Source organism: Hemicordylus capensis, chromosome 2 (genome assembly GCF_027244095.1).
Source record: "Hemicordylus capensis ecotype Gifberg chromosome 2, rHemCap1.1.pri, whole genome shotgun sequence".
NCBI classification, from domain to species: Eukaryota; Metazoa; Chordata; class Lepidosauria; order Squamata; family Cordylidae; genus Hemicordylus; species Hemicordylus capensis.
Window position 1 is genome coordinate 262,669,636 of NC_069658.1, and position 27,950 is coordinate 262,697,585.

Below are 27,950 nucleotides of genomic sequence, written 5' to 3' on the forward strand. Positions count from 1 at the left end.
ACCTTCTAGATTGTGGAACATTACAACACTTAAGTTGATTAATACAGTACATGTACAAAGTCAACAGATCAAGGATAAATTGTCAACATTTATTGATTTTTGAAATTCAGATGTAAGGCAGCAAGGTATTCCAGTAAGTCAGACTGTCTATACATTTGCCTGTCAACGATCTCATGCCAAAGTTACATTAAAAAAAAAAAATCTAGAACAAAATTCTTAAAATGAGTTTGCTAGCCATTTAAAATACATGCACCATTCATGTCATGGGGAATTTTGTACTCTGGAATCTGAATTTTCTTCTATAAGACAGCTCAGCCATGAGCAAGATAGTACTTTTTCATTAAAAGCTGGACTAGCTAGCTATTTTGAACATTGTATGCATTTCAGTCTCCTATGCTTTTAAAGCCTAGGTGCTTGGAACAAGATGAATTAAAAAGAGAGAGCTCGTCATATATCTAGTCTGCTGGCTAAGCTGAAAGAGACAATGAGGTTGCGAAGCTACATCCTGGCTACATATCAAACGGAAAATTTATAGCTAAAGCAAGTCATTTCTTTACTTCCTGTTCTATTATGTGCACAGAAAAACCTGATAAAGGGAACTGGTGAGCCAAATCAGAAACAGTCATTTATTAGACCAGGGGTTCTCAGACTTGGTTCCCCAGATGTTGTTCCCTGATGCTCTCCAATAACTTCTGGGGACCCAAGTTTGAGAACTCCTGGATTAGAAAATATGGAAAGTGCACTAGGCAGAGAGTGGCTTTGCTTTTATTGTGTTATTGGGGGTGCTCAAAAGTCAAAAGAGCATTTATTGGTGCTGTGCTCAGAAGTCAAGTTCCACAGATAACAAAATACTTAACACAGCCCGATGCACGTGTTTATATCCCCAACACGGAAGAAAGGAAAGATTTTCTTTCCTGCAAAATGAGCTGGTTTAAATTTAACAAGGCGCCCTCCTCCTTCAGCATCACAAAAAGTCACAGTCTCTTCTTCATAGTCCAAACAGATCTGGATCTTTTTAAGTTGTTTCCTGGGATTCAGAAAGGTAGGTGGTGAAGTTAGAGCTTTGTACTGACCATTGTAAAAACCCACAGCCCAGATTCCTTCCTCTGGAATAAAACTGAGTTGTCCTTTTCTCGTTACAGACTCTCTGGCCACTCCCACAGCCCAGAAAGTTCCATTGGCCACATCTACCGTCCAATGATGTTTTCCCGAGGAGAATCCTTGAGAGCCAAGCACACAGCGGGCAGGGTCAAACCTCTTGGCGTTGTAGGGCAAGTCCATGCGGAAAGATCCCCATGCAACACTTTTCTGATTATCGGACACCACAAATCGAGGGTGCGCCGTCAATGGATCCAACAGAACGTTCTCTGTAAGAAAACGCACGTGACAGACATAAAGCCAAGCTCCAAAGAATATCAATTTATAAAGCAACAAATGCACAGGAACAATTCATTTGAAGCAGGGGTCCTGGCAGAAAGCAACATTCAGCATCCTGAGAAACCACCAGCCTTATTCAGACATCATGTTGTATACGTGTACAGATGTCTGTACATGTTTTTGTGTGAATGACTGTACCAGCATTCATTTTAGAAGTGAAACTGGGTACACGGCCACCAAATGCATGGTACAGGTAGGTAGTGTAGTGCTGTACTTGTGTTCAGTACATGTGACTAACTGTACCTGTGTACCCTGTATGAATGTTCAGCATAATGTCTGAATAGGGCTACAGTTTTGCCCTCATATAATGCAGGCATTGGAAGAGCTAGTACTATGTAACTGTGCAAATGCCATTCAAGGTTTTCTGGATTAGGCCAGTTACCTCAGTGACAACCAACCCTTCCTCTACCCCATGCCTGCACTGCTATCTTCATTTTAGTTCTTTCGTTATTTGAGCACCACACCAATTCAGGAATGCTCATGTGAGCCTTTAAAAAGAAAACAAAAATGTTTCCACCACTACCAAGGCCTCTTAATTAAATACCTATTTAACAGTTAAGAAAAAAAACTATAAACACAACATAAAACCAATCTATATATATAATTCTCTTCTATCTATCCTCTATAATAAAACCCCTGTGTGTGATCCCGTGCCGCCCGTGTCTTTTTGGGCAGTTCTGGGCATGTGCAGAGCGCATGCCCAGAACCGCCGAGAAAGATACGGCCGCCCAGACATGGGCGGCCATGTTGGCCAAAGTATCTGAAGTGCCCCAAACGACGGTTGATGTCCCCATCGTCATAGCAATAAATCGCTCCCACAGCCGCCAACCGCCCTCCCAGCTGCCCGAGTCCTCCTTTTTGAACCAACCCCCCCCCCCATGATTAAGGGCCAAATCGGCCCATGTAATTGCCCCCGCGGCCGGCCGCCCTCCCAGCTGCCGAGACCTCCTTATCAGAGTACACCCACGTTAGTCGGGCGATAAAAGTTCCTATTTAGAGAACTGAAGACTATTTAGAGAACTCTCGCAAGCAGAGCTCCTCTCTGTGCAAAGTCACTGCCCGAACTGGCGCTATGGATGCAAAGGACGCAATAGGCGTCCTTTGCGCCCAAAGCACCAGTTCGGGAAGAGGCTTTTCAGAGAGAGGAGCTCTACTTGTGAGCTCCTCTCTCCTTCTCTAAATAGGAACTTTTATCACCTGGGATATCATACTCGGGAAAGGAGGTCTCGGCAGCTGGGAGGGAGGGTGGGCGGCGGCGGCCGCGGAGACCCTGGGGCCCTTGCCCGGCTGGGGGACCGGCCGCGGCATGCAGGCTGTCGGCGGGAGGGGGAATGGCGGCGGGGGGCCAGAGCGCCCGTTACTTAACGGGCCGAAATTCACTTGTCTATCTATAATTCTCTAAGACATACCCATCGCTAATCCTATGTGTGGCAGCTCTCGGGAGAGTTTGCGAGCGAGCTGCCGGCAGGGGGAAAGGAATGCTGGAAAGCGGCGGCTGGCCGGCCAAGAGAAAGGAGCGGCGGTGACAAAACTGGTTGAAGGGATGGAGATGGGGGGCGAACCAATGAACAAACTAGCTGAAGGGCTGCCAGTGGGGTGTGTGTGTGTGTGTGTGTGTGTGTGTGTGTGTGTGTACAAACAAACTAACTAACTGGCTGAAGGGATGCGGGGGGGGTGAATGGGCTGAAGGGATGAGGAGGGAGAACAAACGAACTGGCTGAAGGGATTGGGGGAACGGTTGAAGGGATGGAGACAGGGCAGCGAGTCGGATCAGTTGGGGGGGCAGGGAGAACTAGGGGCGCAGGTGCTCTGCGCCAGGTCAGCTAGTTAACAATTTTAAAATTTACAACAGTTGAAAAACTGAGGAAGGCCAGGCCAAACAGATGGGTTTCAAGGGCTCCCCTGAAAACCAATAATGCATTCAGATTATGGATTTCTGCTGGGAGTGCATTCCACAGCCCAGGAGCAGCTACAGAAAAGGCCTGCCTCTGAGTAACCACCAGACATGCTGGTGGTAACTGAAGACAGACCTCCTCAGATGACCTTTATTTGCAGTGGGGATCATGAAAAAGAAGGCACTCTCTAAGATACATGGAGAGCTTTTGCTCTGTGTGTGTGTGCGCGTGTGTGTGCGCGTGTGTGAATTCTCTGCAAATGCTTATCTTCCTCCAACCCCACCCCGACTGCATCACCAAAAAGAGGCTCCACCAAAAGCAGCTCAGCAGTAGATTTAAGCAGTGATTTGATCTAGCATGGTGAATATGTACTGTACAGTACTGCACGGCAAGGTGATGTGCATCAAGACTTCTGGATTATGACTGCTCTAGTTCCCCACCTGGGAAAGGAGAACAGTAGCAATCTACCTCATAGACTATCATGCAGCTTAATCACCAACATTAAAAATGGTAAAGCAAATTCAGGAGATTGTATTGTATAAACTGTATTGCTCTGCACCGATTCCTTCCATTTGAGGAGGTCTAGGAACACAGCAGATGCACAGGACAGACACAGGCTGGACTCAGACTTAACTCTAAACCATGGTTTGGCACAATGGGAACAAACCTGGAAGGAGCCTTAAGATGGTACAATCCTGGTTTGATCTTCACTTACAGGGCAAGAACAACTGCCACTTCAGAACAAGTGGCAAACTATAGCTTGCCAAAAACCAGGAAGTAACAAGTTGCTCTGAGTGCATGGAGGGAGGAGCTTGAGGTTCCATCCCACGGCATAAAATCATGGCTTGGCATCACATCTGAACTAAGGCATTGCTTCAAATAAAGCATTGTTCTGCCTTTACTCAGGGGTGGTTTGTTTGTTTGTTTAATTAATTTAATAACTAACTAACTAACATTTAAATACCACCCAAAGCTTACGTCTCTGGGCAGTTTACAACAAAATAAAAACAGAAAAAGTAAAACAGTTACAAACAAAAAGTTTAACACATTATAAAAATTTTAAATTTTGAAAAACAATGTTTTAAAGCAGCATTTAAACAATTAAAATAATATTAATTGAAAGCCTGGGTGAACAGATGCATCTTTAAAGACTTTTAAAAAGCTGTCAAAGAGGATTAACCTCTTTGCCGCCCATAGGCAAAGAGGATTTTTGCCGCAGGGGTGAGGGGTAATTTCTCCCTTTTCATCTACAAAAATCGCTGCTGCGGTGTTGTTGGCTTGTGGCTGACTACAGGGAGGGTGGATTGGGGCGAGGAGGGAAGACTACCCCAGGGTTTGTTTTTTTACCTTTTAAAAATTAAAATGCCGTCCATCCATGATTTCTCCACAGCAGCAGCAGCAGCGGCCCTTTCCCTCCAGTAATATCCATCTCTTGCATCCGTCTCTTCCTCCAGCAAGGGAGAGAACATGAAATCAACACTGATCAGGCAGCCCATGGCTGCCTGAAATGAGGGGGGAGCGCTCGCTCGGGCTCTCTGGAGCCTGGGCCACGTCCCCTTTGCATGTGGGGGTGTGGGCCTCACTGGAGGAAGAGAAAGAGAAACAGATGATCAGGCAGCAAACAACTGCCTGAAATGAGGGGAAGAGCTCACTTGGCAAAGCCGAGTGGTGAGTGAACCAGGTGATGCCCGCCCCCTTTGCAAGCAAGAGACGGATATTACTCGAGGGAAGGGGCTGCTGCCACCGCTGCGGAGAAATCATGGATGGACGGCACTTTAATTTTTAAAGGTTAAAAAAAGGGGGATAGTATTCCCTCCTCAGCCCAATCCACCCTCCCTTCAGTCAGCCACGAGCCACTGATACCATGCCTCATCCCACCGCAGTAGTGGCGATTTTTATAGACAAAAGTGGGGGTTCCCCTCATGCCCCCCCCAGCCACCACAGCCCAGAGGCACGGCAAATTTGAGGAGCGGCAAAAGTTGCGCTCCTCAAATTTTGCTGCTGTAGGCAGACGCCTCCTCTGCCTATGCCTTAATCCACCATTGCCTTTACTGCGAGATGTCAAATTCTGCAGAAACTGACCTTTTATCCACTTTGGTTCAATCAGAGTCTCTAGAAGAAGAAAAGGAGGAGAGACACAAAGGTGAAACTTCTATTGTTAATTAATAAAGCACATTTAATATGTATCCATAATACTACAATCTTAAGAGTCGTAGTGGAAAGTTTTATGTATGTATTTATCTGAAGGATGCGAGTTCTCCCTCTCAGATTTGGAGCAGACATCTAGCTTAATGTGTTTTTTTTCCCAAGGAGGCAAATAGCATCTTACCACAGTACCTTAATCCCATTATGAGAGCACAGGATCCAATACTATTCTATTTTAATGGAGACTCTCTCACCAAGGCTAAATAGGATTGGGCATTGCATTCACTGACCAACTGAATAAAGCCCAATAAACAGAACGTTTTCCATCCCAGTAATCAGCTTCAGAAAAACATTTGTCACCTCTGAATTTCTTCAGGTCACCCTGTAGCGATGCACTTTTTTGGGAAAATTCTTTGAGCTTTCTCTTGAATTCTGAAGAATCCAGAACTGGAGGCTGAAATTTGTCCTTCTTGCACCTAAGGTTTCAACGCACAAACACAAAACAGGAAACCACCAACAGTTGTGTTTTTTAAAGTCACACAATACATCTCAGTAAAATTACAGTTCTCAGGGGAAGATCAAATGTAGAATTTGCTGTTTGCATAGTGTGAATTAGGACCTCTGTCTGCAACAATTGTGAGGGCAGAGGACACATGGCAATGGGAGTCCGAAGCCCTCTAGGTTGAAGAGGATAGAAAGCAAACAAACACAGCCTGAGTAATGCATGGAAGCAGATGGCAGCCCTGTCCATCACTCGAGTAGTAGGTATGGGGGCAAGAACAAGAGGAGGACTTGATCTGCATGTGATGCCAACATTATCCGCTTGCCTATGTTTGCATGTATTTGCCTTTTTAAAAATAGCTAACTTGCTGCAAATAGTTTTCTTATTTTAAAAAGATAATATGCAAGAACGACTTGCAACATCTTACAATATAAAACAAAATAATATACGTTGCTGGAAGCCTGCTCACAAGATCGTTCCAGGAAAAGCTGTGTGGATAAGCCATTTCATAAGAACAGCCCTGCTGGATCAGGCCCAAGGCCCATCTAGTCCAGCATCTTGTATCACACAGTGGCCCACCAGATGCTGCTGGAAGCCTACAGGCAGGAGTTGAGGGCATGTCCTTCCCTCCTGCTGTTACTCCCAATAAATAACTAGCTCATGTGATGGATGGAAGTATTCATCCAAAAAGAGAGTAAGCTCCTGCATCAATCTGAGTAGGTCCCTTTTTTTTTTAAGGGTCTATTATGCATCTCCCAACCATTAGAATATAAATGGCACCCACTTGCTTCTACAAAGTCAGAGCATGAGCGCAAGACATTTAGAACAGAATTGCCCTCTCCAATTCCCAAGTCTTTTGAGACCAGCCATGGAAAAATAGTAGCAGAAAGAAGAATAAGTTGCATACCTTTTCAAAATACCTCCAATATCCTGGTGGAATAGAAATGAGAGAGAGAGATTTGGCAATTTGGTTTAAACAAACATTATATTAGGAACTTCCTTCTATTTAAATGATAACTCATCTTCCTTTCATCTTTTGCTCTCAGAGACTCCTTTAAGCAACTTCAAGAAAGAACTGCTTTGACTCCATTATGAGTGTCATACAAGCCACTCAAAATGCTGATGTTGCACACCTGTGTGGCATAACTTATAAAGGCTGAGGGCTAGCTCAGCCTTTGTTAGTTTACTTTGAGTTAGGCAATTTGGAAGCAGTTCTTGAGAAGACAAGGCCCAGACCAAGGGAGTTAACACATTTTTGTTTTCCTTTCTAAAGAAGCAAGCAAGCAAATAAACAAATCAACAAGAAGGGGGTGGGGAGCAAGGTGAGTTGGTAAGGGCTAGTCATTCCTAGGGTTTGATTCCGTTTCGGTTGTGCCTCAAGAGACAGTGGGTGGGGGTTAGCTGCAGGTGAGTCACACACAGGGGTGTATCTAGGGAAAATAGCGCCTAGGGCAAGCACTGAAATTGCGCCCCTGTCCAAACCATTACTATTTTTTTTAAAGCCAAGTTTTCAACTTCTAAAATTCAAAATTACTGATGGACTCTGAAGATATCTTACTGCCACTGCTCACAGACTTCACCCCACAGGTGAGAGCCAAGAACTGACAGTCCTTTGTCTTGCACCAAAAGCTCAAACAAGATGAGAGGGCAGAAACAAACACTCTCTCAGATGCTGACACAGCTGCAGCAAGTTTCTGGACTGGACTTTCTTTCCCAGGCTGCGAGGCACCCGAGCAAGCACAGAGCAGTCATTAATGCACTTTGCAGCACTCATTATTTAGGGGTACTACTATGAGCACCGCTGCTTCAATTAAAGAGTGAGTCTTTCAGGGCAGATGGCACTGAGCACTGACAACTTGCATAACATAAGATTATCGAAGGGTGATGCAGCAGCCTGCTTCTCACTGCCCCAAAGAAACACAAAAACCCCGCTGGCGGCAGCAGCAGAAGGGAAGGAGGGATGGGAGGCTGGGGGAGGACGGACGGACTACGGCTGAAAATCCTCTTCTCCCACCAATCAAGTTCACTAGCTGACCGAGAGCCAGCCACCACTTTACACCCTGACTTACCCACCAAAAGACAGTTCTGATAACAGTAATGGGGCGGGGGAGAGGAGCATATACACCCCCTGGGCTCCTTGGAGAGAGGTGGGGAAGAGGAAGAAGACTCAAAGCAGCGACATAGCAGCAGGTTAAGCTTTCCTACAGAGGACACAAACATCGATAGCACGTACCGACCACAGCAAGCTGCTAGTCTCTGTCTCTCTTACCCATGTGGTCATCTTGTGTGTGCAGGCATGCGCTGATTCCAGCACAGGGGAGCCGCTCACGCTCTCCACCAGCCAATGGGAGAGTGCCCGCCCGCCGGATTCAGAGATCTCACAACTTGAGAGTTGCACCTGCGTGGGGGGGGGGGGGGCTGTGGCACGGCAGCAGTGGTGAGCAGCAGGCAGACCCGCCAGGATTGAATGGGGGGCGGGGGGGATTAAAATTTTTTTAAAATTGTTTTGCTTGGGGGCAGGGCATGGCAGGCATTTTGCGCCCCCTTCAGCTGGCGCCTAGGGCATGTGCCCTGCCTGCCCCACTCTGGTTACGCGTCTGGTCACACAGCTTGTAGGAGGGGCAACAGAAGGATATTTCCCAGTGTACTGCATGGAGTGCTGCATGTTTGACTGTTTGCTTGGGGGCAGAAATCATGGTTTTGTGCTCCGTGCAAAGAGCTCCTGGCTCTCAGGGAACAAGTTCATTCTCTCGAAGCGAGAGAAGTGGCTGACCTGGAGACGCTCAGAGAGATGTGTGGATGAGACCCTCAGAGATCACTCCCAGGCTGACAGCTCCACTACTGCCATGGAGAATAAAGGAGTCAGAAGGGACAGTCTGAGGAAGGGGGAATGTTCCCTTAGAAGGAATCCCTTCCTTGGGTGATGCACCCATATCCTCTAGCACAGGATATTCCTCCAGGGGTTGGAGGCCTCCTTGTAGTGTGCGATTTGATCATTAGGGGCATAGAGAGATGGATTTGCAACCTGCATGTCAAATGCATGGTGACTTGCCTGCCAGGTGCAAAGGTTGTGGACATCACACGGTGTCTAGATAGCTGCTAGGCAGTGCCAGGGAAGAGTAAAGTGCCTGGAAGCCAAGTTTAGGCTGCTAGGTAACATATTTAAGTCCAGGACCCTCAGGGTAGCATTCTCTGGAGTGCTACCTATTCCACGTGCAGGACCAGCAAACGAGGAGCTGTGGTCTCCATGTGTGGATGAGACGGTGGTACCAGGAGAAAGGGTTTAGATTTGTTAGGTACTGGGATACATTTGGGGGCAAGCAAAGCCTGTACGAAAGGCATGGGCTCCACTTGAATCAAAATGGAACCAGACTGCTGGAGTTTAAAATAAAAAAGGTTACAGAGCAGCTTTTAAAATGATGCCTGGGGGGTGGCTGGCAGGAACTAGGTGATATCTGGTTCGGTCTTGTGGTAGTATGCATGATTTTTCCCCTTAGCTAAGCAAGGTCCACCCTGGTTGCATTTGAATGGGAGACTAGAAGTGTGAGCACTGTAAGGTATTTCCCTCAGGGGATGGAGCCGCTCTGGGAAAGCAGAAGGTTCCAAGTTCCCTCTCTGGCTTCTCCAAGATAGGGCTGAGAGAGATTCCTGCCTGCAACCTTGGAGAAGCCGCTGTCAGTCGACAGCCACTGCCTGTGGACAACACTGATATGGACCTATGGCCTGGCTCAATATATGGCAACTTCCTATGTTCCCTAAAGTGTGAGGGTGAAAACTTTTCAGATAAACCAGAAGGGGGCAGAGTAGAACCAGGAGTAGAAACACATGACAGGTGGTCAAAAAGGTCAAATGACCTTAAGGGAGACAGCACACGCCAACACCAGGCAAGAGACTCAAGGTGTAGAGGTGATTATATACCAATGTCAGAAGCCTCCAAGCCAAGATAAGTAAGGTGGAGTGCTTGGTTGCTAATGAAAACATAGATACAGAAGGCACAAGAAAAACCTGGTGGAACAGTGAGAACCACTGGGATACTGTTATCACACTGTATTCTATACAGTGGGATACAAAATTTAAAGAAAGGACAGCAAGGGCAGACTGGGGGTGGAGTAACACCATATGTTAAAGAAGGGATAGAGTCCAACAAGCTAGAAAATCCATCGCCCTGCACAGAAACGTTACAGGTGACAATATGAGGACTGAAAGGAAATGTGTTACTAGGGGCGTGCTATTGCCACCCGGATCAAAATGCTGAGAGTGACCTGGAGCTGCAGAAGCTACAGATGTGCACAGAACCATTTCAGCGCTCCCTTTCTGGAACACTGAACTGGTTTGGTCCACCAGCGTCCGAACTAGTTCAAAGGCCGGGGGGTAGCTTTAAGGTACAGGGAAGGAGATGCCTCCCTATCAGCCCCCGCCTCACTGCTCCCCCCCCCCACCAGCACCCTCCAAAAAGGCAGGCGCACTGGGCTGCAGCATTCCTATTTGCAGCCCCGATCAGCGTTGCCACACTCATGGCTGAAGCACATGCATGCCATCCATGAGTGTGGCGATGCTGTTTGGAGCTGCAAGCAGGAATGCTGTAGCCCAGCACGCCCGCTTTTTTTGGAGGGCGCTGGCAGGGGGGAAGCAGTGGGGTGGGGCTGGCAGGGAGGCAGCGCCTTCCCTGTCCCTTAAAGTGACCCCCCTGCTCTCCCAGACTGAAGCAAATCAGAGAGGTGTCAAAGAGACTGAGCTGTAACAATGGGTGACTTCAATCACCCTCACATAGACTGAGCAAATTCACATGAGGGTATTGACAGAGAAGCCAAATTTCTAGACATGCTAAATGACTGAGTTAGAACAGTGGGTCACGGAACCAGCCGGAGAGAAGGCGAACACTGAGACCCTGGACTTAATCCTGAGTTGTGCCCTAGACCTGGTGCAAGATGTTCGAGTAGTAGAACCATTGGGGAATAGTGATCCACAGTGTGATCCAATTCAGCTTATATGCAAGTGGAGCATCGCTAAGGAAGTTCAACACAAACTTCAGAAGAGGAAATTTCTAAAAAATGAGGAGACTGGTAAAAAGGAAGCTGAAAGGGAAAACCAGGAGGGTCAAAACACTCCTTAAGCATAGAACTTATTTAGAACCACAATAACAGAAGCTCAGTTGGAAGAAGTATACCAAGGAGGAGGAAAGATACCACCATGTTCAGGAGGATGCCAGCAAGCCTAACAAATAGTCAGGGAAGCTATAAAAGGGAAGAATACTTCTTACAGAAAATGGAAGTTTTGCCCAAATGAAGAGAACAAACAGGAACATAAACTCTGGCAAAGAAAATTCAAGGAAACAATAAGGGATGCAAAGAGAGAGTTTGAGGAGCATATATCTAGAAGTGTCAGGGGGAATAACAAAAGCTAAATATATCAGAAGCAGAAAACTTGCCAGGGAGGTGGTCAGACTCTTAGACAATGAGGGTTTGAAAGGGATTATTAAGGAGGATAAGGAGATTGCAGAGAGGCTGAACGGGTTCTTTGCATCTGTCTTCATGGTAGACAATACTGACCATATACCCACTTCAGCCTACTCAGGAGGCTGAAGAACTGGGCCAATTTGAGTGGATGAGAGGGGATGTTCCAAACTGTCTTAAAAAACTAAAAATTAAAGCACCAAGGCCAGATGGAATCCACCCAAGAGTTCTGAAAGAACTCAAATGTGAAAATGCTATCTCTCCTAGCTTTGTATCAGAGAACTGGAAAGTAGCTAATTGACTCCAATTTTCAAAAAAAGAAAGGGGGGGGGAGAGATCCAGGAAACTACAGGCCTGTTAGCTTAACTTCTATGTCAGGTAAATTGATGGAAAGCAAACTTAAAAACAAAACTTTTAAACAGATAGAAAAACAGGTCTTGCTGAAGAAGAACCAGCATGGCTTCTGCAAGGGAAAGTCCTGACTAACTAACCTTTTGGAGTTCTTTGAGAGTGTCAACAGGCATGTGGATGAAGGTGATGCTGTTGACATAGTATACTTGGACTTCCAAAAAGCTTTTGACAAAGTTCCTTACCAAAGGCTCTTGAGTAAACTTAGTAGTCATGGCCGGGATAAAGGGGCAGCTTCATGTGTGAATTGGTAACTGGTTGAAGGACAGGAAAAAGAGGGTGGGAATAAATGGACAGCTTTCACAATGGAGGGAAGTAAGAAGTAGGGTCCACCGGGGATCTGTATTGGAAGCAATGCTCTTTAACCTATTCATAAATGATCTAGAAGTTGGGGTAAGCAATGAGGTGGCCAAATTTGCAGATGACACTAAACTATTTAGGGTAGTGAAATCCACAACCGATTGTGGATTAAAATAACATTCATAAATAAATAAATAAATGTGAGGAGCTCCAAAAGGATCTCTTCAAACTGGGTGAATGGGCAACAAAATGGCAAATGCAGTTCAATGTAAGCAAGTGTAAAGAGATGCATATTGGGGCAAAAAAACACCCCAGCTTCACATATACACTGAAGGAGTCTGAACGGTCAGTGACTATGTAGGAGAGAGATCTTGGAGACATGGTGAACAGCTTGTTGAAAGTGTCAACTCAGTGTGTGGCAGCTGTGAAAAAGGCCAATTCCATGCTAGAGATCATTAAGAATGGATTGAAAATAAAAGTGCTAATATTATACTGCCCTTATACAAAACTGTGATGCGGCCACACTTGGAGTACTGCGTACAGTTCTGGTCATCGTATCTCAAGGAGGACAAGGTAGAACTAGAAAAGGTACAGAAGAGGGCAACCAAGATGATCAGGGGCCTAGAGCACCTTCCTTATAAGGCAAGGCTACAGCATCTGGGGCTTTTTAGTTTAGAAAAGAGGTTACTATGGGGAGACTTGATATAGATGTATAAAATTATGCATGGAGTGGAGCAAGTGGACAGAGATAAATTTTTCTCCCTCTCACAGCTCTAGTACTAGTGGTCATTCCATGAAGCTGAAGGCTGGGAAATTTAGGTACAACAAAAAGTACTTTTTCACACAGCATATAATTAATCTATGGAATTCTCTGCCATGGGATGTGATGATGGCCACTAGATTGGATAGCTTTAATAAGGGGCTTGGACAAATTCATGGAGGACAATTCTATCAATGGCTACTAGTCTGGTGGCTATAGGCTACCTCTAGCTTCAGAGGCATGATGCCTCTGAATACCAGTTGCAGGGGAGTAACAGCAGAAGAGAGGGTGTGCCATCACTTCTTGCCTGTGGGCTTCTCAGAGGCATCTGGTGGGAAACAGGATGCTGGACTAAATAGGCTTTGGGCCTGATGCAGCAGGGCTGTTCTTATGTTCCTAACTTTGGTGATGGGGGAGAACATATTTGGACATGCAGTACCTGCAGAAACGCAATGATCATTTTGAGGGTTGCTGCATGCCAAATACAACTGAAAATGGACTAATCTGGAGAAATAATCAGAGTTTTCCAGGCACAACATAAATTAATACATTTTCCAGTTACCTGAAATGCAATATCTCCATATCCACACACTAACAGACGGGCCTTCTCCGTTGCTGCCCCGAGGCTTTGGAATGCACTCCCTAGTGAAATAAGAGCCTCCCTATCTCTGACAATTTTTAAAAAGTCTTTATAGACGCACCTGTTCACCCAGGCTTTTAACTGATACTGTTTTGATTGTTTTTAATGTTGTGTTACAAATTTTAAATGGTCATTTTAAAAAATTTCTTGTTTTTGTTTTTAACTAATGTTTTAATGTTGCTTTTATTTTGTTGTAAACCACCCAGAGACGTAAGTTTTGGGTGGTATAAAAATATGTCAAACAAACAAACAAACTTTCCCCAAAAAGCCAAAGAGGCAGATCTTAAAAGTGATGGCTCTTTATAAGGAGCTGGAGGAGAGCAATAGCTCTATTCAACCCAGCGTGGCTTCCCTCCCAGCTGCTGCTACTGGTGTCTCCCAACACCATGAGGACAGCCCTGCAGGATCAGGCCAAGGCCTATCTAGGCTAGCATCCTGTGTGCCCACAGTACCACATCAGATGCCCCGGAAAGGCCACAAGCAATAGATGAAAGCATGCCCCCTGTCATGTTAAGGCGTCCTTAACTCACATACCATAATTTTTCTTCGTTCTGAACTCCATTTCGAGCTTGTCTGGCCTCATGTTTAGGAGTGTGTTTGTCTGTCTCTTAGTCACTTAAAGTAAAGTGTGCCCTCCAGTCAGTGTCGACTCCTGGCGACCACAGAGCCCTGTGGTTGACTTTGATAGAATACAGGAGGCATTTACCATGGCCATCTCCTGCGCAGTGTGAGATGATGCCTTTCAGCATCTTCCTATATCGCTGCTGCCCAATACAGGTGTTTCCCATAGGAAACATACCAGAGGGGATTTGAACAAGCAACCTCTAGCTTGCTAGTTAAGTCATTTCCCCGCTGCGCCATTAGGTGGCCCCCTAGTCACTTAGCCAACCTGTTTTCTACATGATCCCCTGTAGGGATGTGCACAGAACTGCGGAGCTGCGGTCCGGCACTGGGGTGGGGGGGTTCCTGAAAGGGCAGGAGAGGGTTTACTTACCCCTCCTGCCACCTTCACCCCTCCGGCTCACGTATTTTCTGTAGTAATCGGGGTGGCAGGATACCTCCCTGCCTCCCCTTCCCCCTCCCCCCAGCTTGGCTGCAAAAGGCTTTTAGAAGCCTTTTGCGCGCACGTCGCACACGCAAAAGGCTTCTAAAAGCCTTTTGCAGCCAAGGGGGGGAAGGGGCGGCAGGATGGTATCCTGCCGCCCCGATTACTACAGAAAATACGTGAGCTGGAGGGGGGGAAAGTGGCCGGAGGGGTAAGTAAACCCTCCCCCGCCCTTAAAGGGAACCCCACCCCCACCCCAATCTGCCCTAACCTGAACCGCCCATGTCCGGACCAGTCCGGAGGCCTGTAGAATGGCCTCTGGATTGGTCCGGGCACATCACTAATCCCCTGCCTGTGTCAGACAGCCAATAGGGTGCTACATGGCCAAGCCATCATGCAAATGGATTCCCTTACTGTTCTGCCACTATCAAGGGAAGCATTAAGTCCTTGAATTCAGTGCACAGAGCAACTGACTAACATCCTGCAGGGATGTCTGCTCAAGTCTACGAAGAAAGTTTTCAGTTTGCACCTAGCTCCAATCTTTCCAATGTCAAACCAGGAGAAAAAACTTACTTTCTTATAAAACAAAAAGGTCAGCTTTTGGGTGTTCTGAGTTCCTGTTGCTAGAGGAGTGACTTCTGTTTCAGGTTAGCTTGGCTGAGTCCTGGCTGCATAGCTCAAGAGAGCGTGCCGCGATTGCCATGATGCAAACTTTTAATTTCTGAACGGCAACCCAACAACTAAGATCTTTTCGCCTCCTGCCCAATATCAGGCAAGATGAGAAGGTACCTTGTTTGCATTTACATATTTGCCTTTCACATGTAATGCCTGTAACTTGCTTTATTAAGTAAATAGGGAGGCAAGTAAATAAATTGATTGTTTTAAACTTATGCTACATTAAGAGGTTACAGGACATTCTTGATATGATGTTGAGGTAACACCCTTTGGTGGTGGGGGGGGGCTAAAAAGAGGTTCCCCCAGACTGAGGGTGGTGGTAGCACTACAGAGAATTTAAAAGGAGTGGACAGGGGCTAGTGTGTGCAAAATAAGCATAAAACTCCGGCCCGTTTCCTCACCCCCCCTCCTGTCATTGTTCCCCTGCAACTGGTGTCCAGAGGGATACCATCTCCGAAGCTGGGCATAGCAAATAGCCATCAAGTCTCCTCTGCATTTCTTTCTGGATTGTGAGCATCTTTGGGACAGGAGACAATTTTCTCCTCTTCCTCATCCCCTTTGTGAACTTTTTATTCAAAAGCAATAGATAGGTGCTTAAAGGGAGCAATGCAGTGGATGTATACTAAACGGGAAGGGTATTCACCTGAAGGAGTCCACTTGGCGGCTCCTGGCGCTTCTGCTCAAGCTCGCCAATTAAGGAACCGAGAAGGGAAATCTCCTCAGAATATCTAGATGCATTTTCTTCCTTCTTCTTCTCAATTTCCGTCTCTAGGTTTTTCAGCTGGGCCAACAGGAGGTGTTCTTCTTTCTCCAGAAGCTCACGCAGCTCCTGAAATGCTGCCACAAGTTTCTGCCTCTCTGCTTTGGCTTCTTTCTGTTGTGGAGAGATGCAGACACTGGAAACACAAGGAGCCAGGGGCTTCCCAGACACTGATGTTCCCAGAGGAACTGCATAGCTACCGCTCACCCCTCCCTTTTATCCAGACTACTTTGCCCTTTCATAGTCAGCAAATCACTGTTTCCCATGAACTGAAATTCTGGGGATGCCAATTGCTGTGCCATGAGCACCTACTGGATGGTGCCTGTGCCATTACTGCCAGGTGAGTCACTATCCCATTGTTGCCCAGACAGGCGATTTTAAATTCAGCTGAGGAATAGGTATTCTTCATTTTCTCACCCCAGAGACTGTGTTCATATTTACATGTTTCAGCACTCAAGCAAATATCTCTGGATTTCAAGGGAGAAAAACCTTCCGATTTCCCAGCATCAAGGCTAGTCCTGACTCCCATTACATGGGGACGAGCATATCACAGTAGATGGTCCTAAACTAGTGCGACACTACATTATTACTGCCCTGGGAAGCTACTACGAATCTGGAAGAACCTGAACACACCGTTCCATAAGCCCACAGAACAGAATGTTACCATGTCTACTTCTCTAGACAAAGTGCTCAGCTTGCACTGGGGTTATGAAACCAAGACTGAAGTTTCAATTAAGCAGCAGAGACAAAGGATCAAGGCGTTAATAGCCTGGATTGCAGTGAGCAGTGTAAGCAACTCCTCATTTATAACATTTATACATTATAACAGCACTTACCAGTAGATCCTGGCTTGGTTTCTCTACCTCCGATTTAAGCGATAAAATCTTTTCTCTCTCTTCTTTCAGAGTCTGCAGACAATTATGTATTTTATCCTAAGAAAGTCATAAGCACACATTTTTGAGCTGATCATATAAGATCTCTTCAGACATTATGTTCAACACACGTACAATCGGTGTGCAGTGTACACATGTAGAGATCTGTACATATGCACAGCAGTGTTGCCTTTAAGAGGGATTCCCAGATATTGTTGACTACAACTCCCAGAATCCCCACCTGCAATGGCTTTTGCTTGGGGATTATAGGAGTTGTACTCAACAACTGGGAATCCTTGTTAGAGGCAACACCAATGTACAGTTCTTCACACATTATGTCCAACACATGTACAATATTATACTTCCTATACATATCCTGATAAGAAGGGGTCTGTACCCAAGTTCCGTTTTAAAGTTCACATGTACAATCAAACACAGAAATATTTACAGACATCTGCACACATGTACAATATAGTGTCTGAAATGGGCTAGACTCACAGGGATGTCAAACTGTGGCCCTTCTGCACATGTTGGCCTACAACTCCCATCATCCCTGGCTATTGGCCACTGTGGCTGGGGATTATGGGAGTTGTAGTCCAAAAACAGCTGGAGGGCCACAGTTTGACATCCCTGGCTAGAGTATGATCAGGGCTATATTCGGGCGGATAACCAAGACAACTCATAATCAAAGCCCTGTCCACAGATGCAGAGTGTAGACAGATGTAATTGAGCATCCCTTGGCATAACAGCAGCAACTTCTTAGAGCACGGGCATTAAGAATGCCCTTAAAAGAAGCCTTGCTCCATAAGCTTCCCTTAACCAATGCAGCTTCTACTAAGGTTAGGTAGGGTCTTCTGGTTGCAGCACTCCCATTGTGGAATGCTCTCCCCCATTAGGCCCATGTAGCACACCTTCTCTGTTCAAGCTCATGAAGCTAACTAAGGCACTCCTAGGCCCTTGAGACCTCAACCCCATATACCACTATATCTATTTCAGAGAGGTCCACTTTCTTCGTATACGGTATTAATTTTTTTGTATTACTTTTAACATTTTATATTGGATGACTTTAGGATTGTAAGTCATTCAGCATGACCACTGGGTAAAACAACAGGAATAGATAAAGAGCACTTGGGTGATAAATTACTTAAGCTCAGTGCTGAAGTAACCTCCAAACACCATCTCAGTGTTAACTTGCATTCTCAACTGTGTTAAGCCATCCCCAAACAGCTTCTTCAGATTCTTCCAGTTACCAACTCCAAATGAAACCGTTTTTTCCCTTTCTGTCCCTAATGGCGCAGCAGGAAAGTAACTTGCCTAGGGAGCAAGAGGTTGCTGGTTCGAATCCCTGCTGGTATGTTTCCCAGACTATGGAAACACCTATATCAGGCAGCAGCAATATAGGAAGATGCTGAAAGGCATCATCTCATACTGTGCGGGAGATGGCAACAAACCCCTCCTGTATTCTACCAAAGACAACCATAGGGCTCTGTGGTTACCAGGAGTCGGCACCGACTCAACAGCACAACTTTACTTTACCCTACTCTAGAGATAGAGGGAAATGAATGTCATTTTGGTAGTTGGGCACAAGGCAGGAATTAAAGCTTCTTGCTTCACCTAAATCCTCATTAATCAGTAGCTAGCAGATCCCACCACAGCCAAGAAGAAGAAGAAGAAGAAATCCCTCTTAGGAACATAGGAAGCTGCCTTATACTGAGTAAGACTCTTGGTCCATCTAGTTCAACTTTGTATACACCGACTGGCAGAGGCTCTCCAAGGTTTCTTTCAGGCAGGAGTCTTTCCCAGACCTACTGGAGATGCCAGGCGTTGGGACCTTCTGCCAGCAAAGCAGATGCTGTATCCTGAAGCAACAACCCCCATCCCTATTTTATGTGACAGACAACCACAAAAACATTTTCTTTCTTTTGTTACTTTCTACATTTGATAGCCCTTCTTTTGCCACACCAGTGGCCTCCCAAGGCAACTCATAACTTAAATAATACAACTGCAACCTCTTTTGAGAAGACATTGCAAGTGGCAAATTGTGAGAGGGTGTGTGTGTTTGCTTGTGTGTCAAAAACAGCACTTTATTTACAAGTGCAATATTACGTTTGGTATTTGGTGTGAGCCTGTCAACAAACAGGAGATATAGGAATAATGTACTTAAGGAATTGTGGAACTCTGGAAACACTGGTTCACCAAATCAAGTTGTACATTTTGGCCAATGCAAGGTTAGCCTAATCCCAGCACTTTTTTTTGGAAGTAAGCAAAAACGAGGAACTGCATATTTGAATAAGGTAGATTAAAAACCACACACACACACAATATGAGGTAGGAGAATAGGAGGGATCAGTGCAGGGATCATCAGGACTGATGACACTGATTTAGCATATATATGAAGCATAGATCTCATTTCTTTTGTCAGATCTCAAGCCAACAATACTTACAATGTGGCTTAAGTTTTGTTTAATAGCAATGAATATACAACATCATCTAATGACTAATATAGTGGAATAATTTACTATGTCATTTTGTATCTGTAAAACAATACCAATGCTATTATAATTGGTGTGACATTATGTTCTTTCTTTCATGTTTCTGCACTGGTCAAAGACCAGTTTATCTATCTATCTATCATTAGATTTTTGCAGGAGTGTTATTATTTCTTGGCTGCTTAGGTACACGGATAGATCCCTGCTCCCAAGGGGTTTACAATCTAAAACAGACAGTGGGGAAACAACAGAAGGAAGGAGGGAAAGGAAGGAAGGACACATGTATTTACAAATTCATAAAAGTTTAACAACAACTACCTAGAGATTGTTGATTTCAGAAATATAAAAATGCAACAAAACAAAGCAAACAAAAAAACAAACTGGGAATGTAAATTAATAGGATAAGTGAAAGGCCATGCAGAGAAGGTGGGTTTCAAGGAAAGATCTGAAAAGTGACCCCCAAGTACCTCAAAATGAATTCAAACAGATTTCCAGTACTACAAGGGTGCCCCTCTCAAAAGGGAACCACAACAAATTATTGTTTAGCTGAACAGTGAGAACAGGCATTCCCCTTATCGTGTCCCCCATTTCCGTATGCTTTGACTTTGTCAGAGCTTCCTTTGAGAAGCCAAAAATTAAGAAACATGTTCCCATAAACCCTCTCAGCCAGCCCAAATTACCTGGTACGCCTGAGCAGCCTCCTCTATGGGAATAATATTGTGGTTTTTATGCACCTTAGATCGATCACACACCACACAGATAGGAGTTCGATCCTGTTCGCAGAAGAGTTTCAGGGGCTCTTGGTGTTTTTCGCACAACCGCTGATCTCCTGCTTCATTAGCCCTTCGTGCGCTGAACTGTTTGGCCAGTTCTACAATATTCCACAGATGCCTGTTGGGCCGGATGTTTTTCCAGAGAAAAGGTTTTCTGCACTGAGGGCAAGAAAGCACTTTGGTAACAGACCCTTCACAGCACTGGCCAATGCAGTCTCGGCAGAAATTGTGCCCACAATCTATGATCATCACTGGACTCTGAAAATAATCCAAACAGATAGAACAAGTGGCTTCATCTTGGAGAGATTTTTCAGGATTCAGAGCAGCCATTGGCGTCTTCTTGCAGGAAAGCACAGGAACAAAGTTTGTTTCGTTTTGTTTGCTCACAATAATGGGCGTTTCCTTTCTGCAAGCATCAGGAAGCACTTGCCTCACCAGGAACTAGGCGAAGAGAGAAGGAAGCAGAGTTTTTACAGAGTGCATTTGAAGGTGGTTTTTACTCTTAGGCCCTGTTGGACATAGAATGAAAACTAAGGTAGACGAAGCTGTGGTTAATCTGTAAAGCCTACGAACCAAGGCTACCTAAAAATCTGGGGCTTTTTAGTTTAGAAAAAAAAGACGACTAAGGGTAGACATGACAGAGGTCTATAAAATCATGCATGATGTGGATAACACTAGAACCAGGGGTCATCCCATGAAACTGATTGTCAAGAAATTTAGGACCGAAAAAAGGAAGCACTTTTTCAAACAACACATAATTAAACTATGGAATTCTCTGCCACAAGACATAGCAACAGTTAACAGCCTGGATTTAAGAGGGGTTTAGAAACATTCATGGAAGACAGGTCTATCAACGGCTACTAGTCTGAGAGCTATAGGCCACCTCCAGCCCTCAGAGGCAAGACGTCTCTAAATACTAGTTGCAGGGGAGTAACAGCAAGAGAGAGGGCATGCCTTTACCTCTTGTGTGTGGGCTTCTCAGAGGCATCTGGTGGGCCACTGTTAAAAACAAGATGCTGGATTAGATGGGCCTTGGGCCTGATCCAGCAGGGCTGTTCTTTTAGTCTTAAACTGGGAATAATGCTGTACCATTTGGCAATCTGCTAACCCCTGTTAACTTGGCAAAGAGGCAACTTTTTAACGTGGTGATCCTCTTTATTTAGCAGGGGGAGAGTAACTGGCCCTATCCACCCCCAGCATAGTACTTCCAGTGGCTGTTGCTGGTGTCTATCTGATGTTTCTTTTAGATTGTGAGCCCTTTGGGGACAGAGATCCATCTTATTTATTTGTTATTTCTCTGTGTAAACTGCCCTGAGTCGTTTTTGGACGAGTGGTATAGAAATCGAATGAATAAATAAAACAACCTCTGGCTTCTGGGCAGAAGAACCTCTCCCTCTTCGTAGTCCACCCAGCCTGCATCCCAGAAAGCTTCATCACGTCACCAGAATCTGGGCAAGGTATCAGCATGCTAGTGAAGCTGCAACCATTGGCACAATGCTATAGGAGGAATGCTCCGTGCAAGTGTGCCTTTTTAGCAGTGTTCACCTGCCCACAGCGTGCCAAAGGCATTTTAAACCTTTCCTCATCACTGTCTTCAACAGCTGGGGAGGAAGGGTCTTGTGCCCCCCGCTCCCCTCCCCTGGGAAGAAAGGATTGGGCCCCTCTCTTCCTGCAGTCTAAAGATGGACTGCACAATCATTCCCTCTACTTTTTCTCATCTGTTCGCAGAATGAGTTTGTTATCATCAATGGCCATTTGCAACACACCCACACCAGCCCATTCTCCAGCAGATATGTCAGGAGACACATTGCTCCCCTCCCTCCACCATGTCTCTGGGGATTTTTATTATTTTTCTCACCCAAGACCCCCTCCCTATCCCACGCACAAGTTGTGATGTATGGATGTATAGGATTAGGCAGCTAAGAATAGGCTAGAATAGTTTGATTTGCCCTTTTGGTTTTTGACGATTTCAATCTATTTTTGTACCAGTTGGTACAAAGGTACCCCACCAAAGGCTCTTGAGTAAACTTAGTAATGAGTGAGTGGGCGATACCTCTAAACACCAATTGCAGGGGAGCAACAGCAGGAGAGAGGACATGCCCGCACCTCTTGCCTGTGGGCTTTTCAAAGGCATCTGGTGGGCCACTGTGTGAAACAGGATGCTGGACGAGATGGGCCTTGGGCCTGATCCAGCCTGTGGCCGTTCCTATGTTTTTAAGTAAGCTGAGTGCCAGCTAAACCTCATGAGCAGGACTGTCCATCTAGAGCAGGATTTGATCGCACAAGAGATGCTCCCAGTGCAGTGAAGATGGGTCCTGCTTCTGAGTGGTCCACTTTCTCAAGGGGATGCCTGGCTTTTACCACCCAGCCCAGTTGACTGTTCTACCAAAGCCCTGGGAAGGGTCCCTCAGCAACATCGCTCCTGGTCCCGCCAGCTGCCGGGAACCAAGAATATAAGCGGCCCTTAAGAATCTGAGTCCCACAAAACATCTCCAGGCTCAGTTTAGCTTCTCACGGTCACCTGGCTAGCCAGGGACTATTAATTCACGGACATCCCATCCCAGAGTGCCCCGTAGTGGCTGGTTTGCATACGCCACAGCATGAGACCCAGCTGGTACCAATTAGCCTGGGACATAGGATCCATCCCCAGTCTCTCTTTGTCTGCTCACCCAACCCAAAACAGCCCAGAGAACTCTGAAATCTGGAAGGTGTGGAATATGGGTTCTATTGTTAACCAGTGGGGCCCCCATAGTTGGAAGGGCTTACCCCATGAGAGTGCAGTCAAATGGAGAGCGGAAACACACTGGTGCTTCTATTTTTCTCCAGTGGACTGGCTCTCTCATGAGAAACCCACCCCGCCCCAGCCAGCAAGCCAGTATGAAGACAAGAGTGTGTTGGGTCTTTCTCACTGTTTGGCCCAGGTCGTCTAGCCTTGTGGCATCCTTGGTTACAGTGAAACAAACCCCAGGATCCCTTGCCTGCTTTCATAGACATATATCCCCTCCTAGGAAGTCAATATCTGTTCCTGGAGTACCAGACAAGCAGTGCCCGGCCCTTCTGTAGTCCGGCAACCAGTGTCTTCCCCAGTTCTCAGGCCTGTCCCTCAGTCTGGTTCCCCATCCACCCACCTTTGTGTACATTAAGGCCAAAGAAAGTACACTCCACTGATAGCATCTGAGAGCCCCAGGAATGGGGCTAGATCAGGTGTTAGTTCAATGAAAGGGCTCCTTGCATGTGTGCCTATTCTCCTTTTATTTAACATGTGCTTCCACCAATGCCATTCCATCCCTTTAAATGCACGCCCTCAACTCCTGCCTGTGGCTTCCAGCAGCATCTGGTGTGCCACTGTGAGAAACAGGATGCTGGACTAGATGGGCCTTGGGCCTGATTCAGCAGGGCTGTTCTTATGCAGGAATATGGCATCCCTGTTGCCAAGCAGTGGCAGTTGGAGCAAGGGGATGGCAGAGGGCGGGGCATCAGCTCAGAGAGGTGTCCAGCGAGAAACGCAGCCCCCCTAGAACTGAGACTACCTCCCTATGGTGGTGGGAGGAGCTAGTGCACAAATCCAGGTTATAGCGGCAGCAAAATTAGGATGACACAGTGCTGCCGTCTAGCCCGGTTTGGGCCCTGCATATCTGAGGGCCCGCCTGCTCCCAAGGGTTGCTGCCCGCTTGACAAGGTCATCTGAGGGGGCTCTGCTCTGCGTGCCGACAATGAGGGAGGCTCAGTTGTCATGCACATGGGACAGGGTCTTCTCTGCTGCTGCCCCCAGACTCTAGAATGCTCTCCGGGTGGTTATTCGCTCCTCAGTCTCCCTCACAGCTTTTAGAAAGCATGTTAAATTGTGGCTTTTAATCCAGGCTTTTATATTATTGTCTCTGCTGCTTCTCTTTGTATTCTTTTTATGCTTGTGTTTTAAATTTTTTAATCAGATTTGTTTTATATTTTTAGCTTAATATTTTAATTGTGTCACTTTTACAATCTTGTTTTTATATTCTGCTGTAAACCACCTTGGGATTGTTTTAATGAAAAGCGGTATATAAATTTAATAAATAAATAAATAAATAAATAAAATAACCCAAGATTTCAGCAGTGAAACTTTCTAGAAACAGAGGGTTCAGATTCAAGTTTGGGAGCAAAAATTGAGCCATGGTTAGATAATTAAACCACGGCTTCATGCTTTCAGACAATCAGAACGCCATCCTATGGCACATTTAACTCTCATTTGGTGTTATGACCATACAGGCCCTTGGAGACACAATACTGTTGAATCATCTCCATTCAAAGTTTATGGGAGCAAAGAATCTCATGTGTTCAACAGAAAGGTGGACAAACTGATGAGGTGTATCATGAACACCCACCAACATTTCCAGAATAAAAAAGTTAAGTTCATGTGGACTTTTCCATTATTCCCACATAAACTATCTCTGCCTGGCAGCCTAATTCTATGCACGTTAAAGCCCTATTCATACATTATCTTCAAAATTCATACTATCTGTGTACAGTGTACACAGGTACAGCTATTCACACACTGTGCTGAATGCAGGTACAACAGTATACTTCCTTTCTGTACCATGCATCTGAGGAAGCTGTACCGAGGTTCACTTTTAAAATGACGCAAGAAAGTGATTCACACAAATACATGTATGAACATACAGCCACCTGAATGCAGGTACAACATAATGTCTGAATAGGGCGTAAGCGTGAATATGTAGTGTTTTTCTTTTCCTTCCCAATTATTAATAGTGAAATCATCATGTCTAAAAGCCATCAATAGCACAGTGAAATGCAAACTTTTAAGTTTCTTATAAGAATTGTCTCTCAGTGACCAAGCAGGGTCATATGCATTTGTAAAATGGTACCATTGTGGGCTTCTTTTTTAAAACCTCTTTTTCTTTAATTCACACTACTGATGTGCCACAACTGACTGCCCAATGTGACTACCAAATCTGACAAAAGAAGCAAACGTTTTCTTCAGTGGCTGTGAAGGTTTCCCAGAAGAGGGCAATTCACCTGCAGGATGGAGGCCAAGACAAGTGCTTGGAGAGATAGGCAGGAAACATGTATGTCTGTGCAACTTGGTAAAGGCAGAGGTAGCTGAAACTGCCTGAAGGTGAAGCACCCTGGAGCACAGGGTGGCTGCATTTGGAAGATTACATACAGTCCTGGTTGTTCCATCCTCCAAAAGATATCATAGAGCTAGAAAAGGTGCAGAATAAGACAGCCAAACATATCAGAGGGCGAAGAACCTTCCCTACAAAGAAAGGTTACACTACTTGGGGCTTTTGGGGGAAGTAAATTACTAAGCAGGGGGACGAGATAGAAGTGTATATAGTTATGCATGGTATGGAAAAAGTAGAGAGAGGATGTTTTTGCTCTCTCTTATAATATCAGAACTTAAAAAGTCATCCAGTGAAATTGACTGGCAGACAAGAGAAAATACCTCTTCACACAATGCATGATTTAATAATGTGGGCTTCCTAAAGGCATCTGGTTGGCCACTGTAGGAAGCAGGATGCTGGATTAGATGGGCCTTTGGTCTAATTCAGCAGGGACAGGGAAGTCCTACGTGCCTCTCTCAGGGGGGATAGGATGTGGGATGGCAGATCTGCTGCTTTATAGGAAAACTTCTTTAACTTTCACATATGTGTTATTTCATAGGTTCCCCATTCTCCATCACCAACCTCAGGTCTCCAGATGCTGTTGGGACTATAATGCCCCATCATCCCCTTTGACCACTGTGACTGGGGATGATGGGAGTTGTAGTCCAACAAAGGTTAGAGACCCAAGGTTGGAAGCCCTTGCTCTACTTCTATAATTTGCAGTACAAAAAGCTATATGGAACAACACACAAGTCTCCAGTGGTCTCTCATTGCAAAGAAAACAAACCCAGATAGTGCTTCCCTTGGAACTTTGCACTGCTTTGTCTCATAATGCTATGCATGCCAAAGTGGTCAACATTTTGTAGACAGCAGTCTTTGCAGGACTGGCCCATGGACTGTTTGTATTTTCTTTGCACTTGCAGTTCTAGACAAAAATGTACTTGATAGAACTGAAAACTGGGCTGAAACTAACAAGATTAAATTCAGCAGAGATAAATGCAAAGTTCCACACTATACATACACATACACACCAAAAAAATCAAATGCACTGGTATAGTATAGGGAATACCAGGACTGGCGGTAGTGCAGGCAAAGATCTCAGGACTGCAGCTGATCACAAGCTGAACACAAGTCAGGAGGATACTGCAGGTGCAAAAAAGGCTAATGCAATTTTAGACTGCATTAATAGAAACATAGTTCCCAAGTCAGGAGAAGTAATAGCTCCACTTTATTCTGCATTAGTCAGACTTCTTCAGGAGTGCCATGACCACTTCTGGGTCTAACATTTTAAGAAGAATGTATGTAGACAAATCAGATCATATTTAGAAGAAAGCAATAAAGATGGTGAAGGGTCTGGAAAAAGAGCCCTATGAGGAAAGACTGAAAGTATACTAAGCCTGGAGAAGAGAATGAACTGGGTATGTTGAACCTGGAGAAAAGTGTACTGAGAAAGGACATGATATTATACTCTTCAAATACCTGAAGGGCTATCATGCAGAAATGTGTAAGGACTTGTTCTCTGATACCCCAGAGGGCAAGATTAGATCTAACAGACTCAAGTTATTGCGGGAGTGGGTGGGGGCTTTAATATAAAGACAAACTTCTAAATGATAAGAGCAACTTGAAAATGGAACTAATTCCCAGAGAGGGGGTTGGGCTCTTCCTCACTGAAAGTCCAAGAAGAGGCTGGACAGTCATTCATTGAACATGTTCTGGCTCTGGACTTCCTGCATCAAGCATGTGGGGTTGGACTAGATGACCTACAAGGAGCTTCCAACTCTATGGTTCTATGACTGCCCCTCAAGAGAAAGTTTTCCTACAAGGATATACAAATACAATAAATGTTATATCCTGCTTTTCAACAAAAGTTTCCAAAGTGGTTTACATAAATATAAATACATTTGTTTAATAACATACACTCATATAACAGCCGGCCACTCAATTAATTCCTAAGTTTTGCTACCCTCCAGAGAGTGCAGAAAGAGGGAAAGGTGGCATTCAGTCTCCTGCCCCCTTTCCATAGCCTGAGGCTGACGGGCACACAACTTTTCAATCTGTCTGGGTATATTATATTTAAGTGGCCCTGCCTTTGTCAGAAGCCAGCCAGCTAGTCAGAAATTTAACTGGTGACGCTTTTCCACCATGGAAACAGAACTATGAGGAAGACTGGTTTGATTTTAAAGCCAATATATATGCATCATTATTTTCTTTCTTCAACATCTGTCAACCAGAAATAATTTCTACAGTCATTTTTAATTCTTCCCTCCCTCAGTACTGTGGGGGTGCGAATCTGCTGCCTCCCTAGTCCCCCCTCCACAAAATATCCCCATACCAATACCACCATTTTCTGCTTTCTCCCAAACTTAAAACAGAAAACCTTCCTGCAGTCTACTTCTGTGCTTTCCCCATCGTCATACAGCAGCTCCAAAAATTTACTTTGCTCTAAGCCTCTAACGTTTTGCAAACTCACTACCTTTCTCCGTCGATTAGCTGCTCTGCGGCTGTTTCAAACACACACAATCAACCTCCCCCACGAGGAAGCTTTCGCCCCAAGCCAACCACACACAGCTGCCACGAAGGAGAGCGCTGGCTCCACCCATCCAGCAACAAACTGAAATTCCTTATTGGCTACAATTCACCAATCGGACTTTCCCGGCAAACCTATTTACCGAACTATTATAGCCAATGGAGCAA

At 45.4% G+C, this 27,950-nt stretch overlaps 1 protein-coding gene across 2 annotated transcripts; it reads right to left on the bottom strand.

Moving 5' to 3' along the window:
- Positions 1 to 68: 68 nt before the first annotated feature.
- LOC128341555 (zinc finger protein RFP-like) lies at positions 69 to 27,899 on the bottom strand. Of its 2 annotated transcripts, none has more exons than XM_053287829.1 (8): positions 27,730 to 27,899; positions 20,062 to 20,663; positions 16,857 to 16,952; positions 15,904 to 16,134; positions 6,887 to 6,909; positions 5,838 to 5,953; positions 5,415 to 5,444; positions 69 to 1,367 (listed from the first exon to the last, which is right to left on the bottom strand). In XM_053287829.1, the coding sequence occupies exons 2-8, from the start codon at positions 20,482 to 20,484 to the stop codon at positions 853 to 855; spliced, it is 1,434 nt and encodes a 477-aa protein (XP_053143804.1). In that variant the 5' UTR covers positions 20,485 to 20,663; positions 27,730 to 27,899; the 3' UTR covers positions 69 to 852. The 2 variants fall into 2 exon arrangements, with proteins under 2 accessions (XP_053143804.1, XP_053143803.1); XM_053287828.1 differs by having other exon boundaries at positions 20,062 to 20,595; positions 27,730 to 27,898.
- Positions 27,900 to 27,950: the final 51 nt, after the last annotated feature.

Coding starts and splice junctions, on each gene's coding strand:
- LOC128341555 (XM_053287829.1), bottom strand. CDS start 20,484: ATGGCTGCTCTGAATCCTGAAAAATCTCTCCAAGATGAAGCCACTTGT. Junction 6,910..15,903: donor CGCCAAGTGGACTCCTTCAG/GTGAATACCCTT, acceptor CTATTCCACCAG/GATATTGGAGGTATTTTGAA. Junction 5,445..5,837: donor TGACCTGAAGAAATTCAGAG/GTGACAAATGTT, acceptor TTCTTCTTCTAG/AGACTCTGATTGAACCAAAG.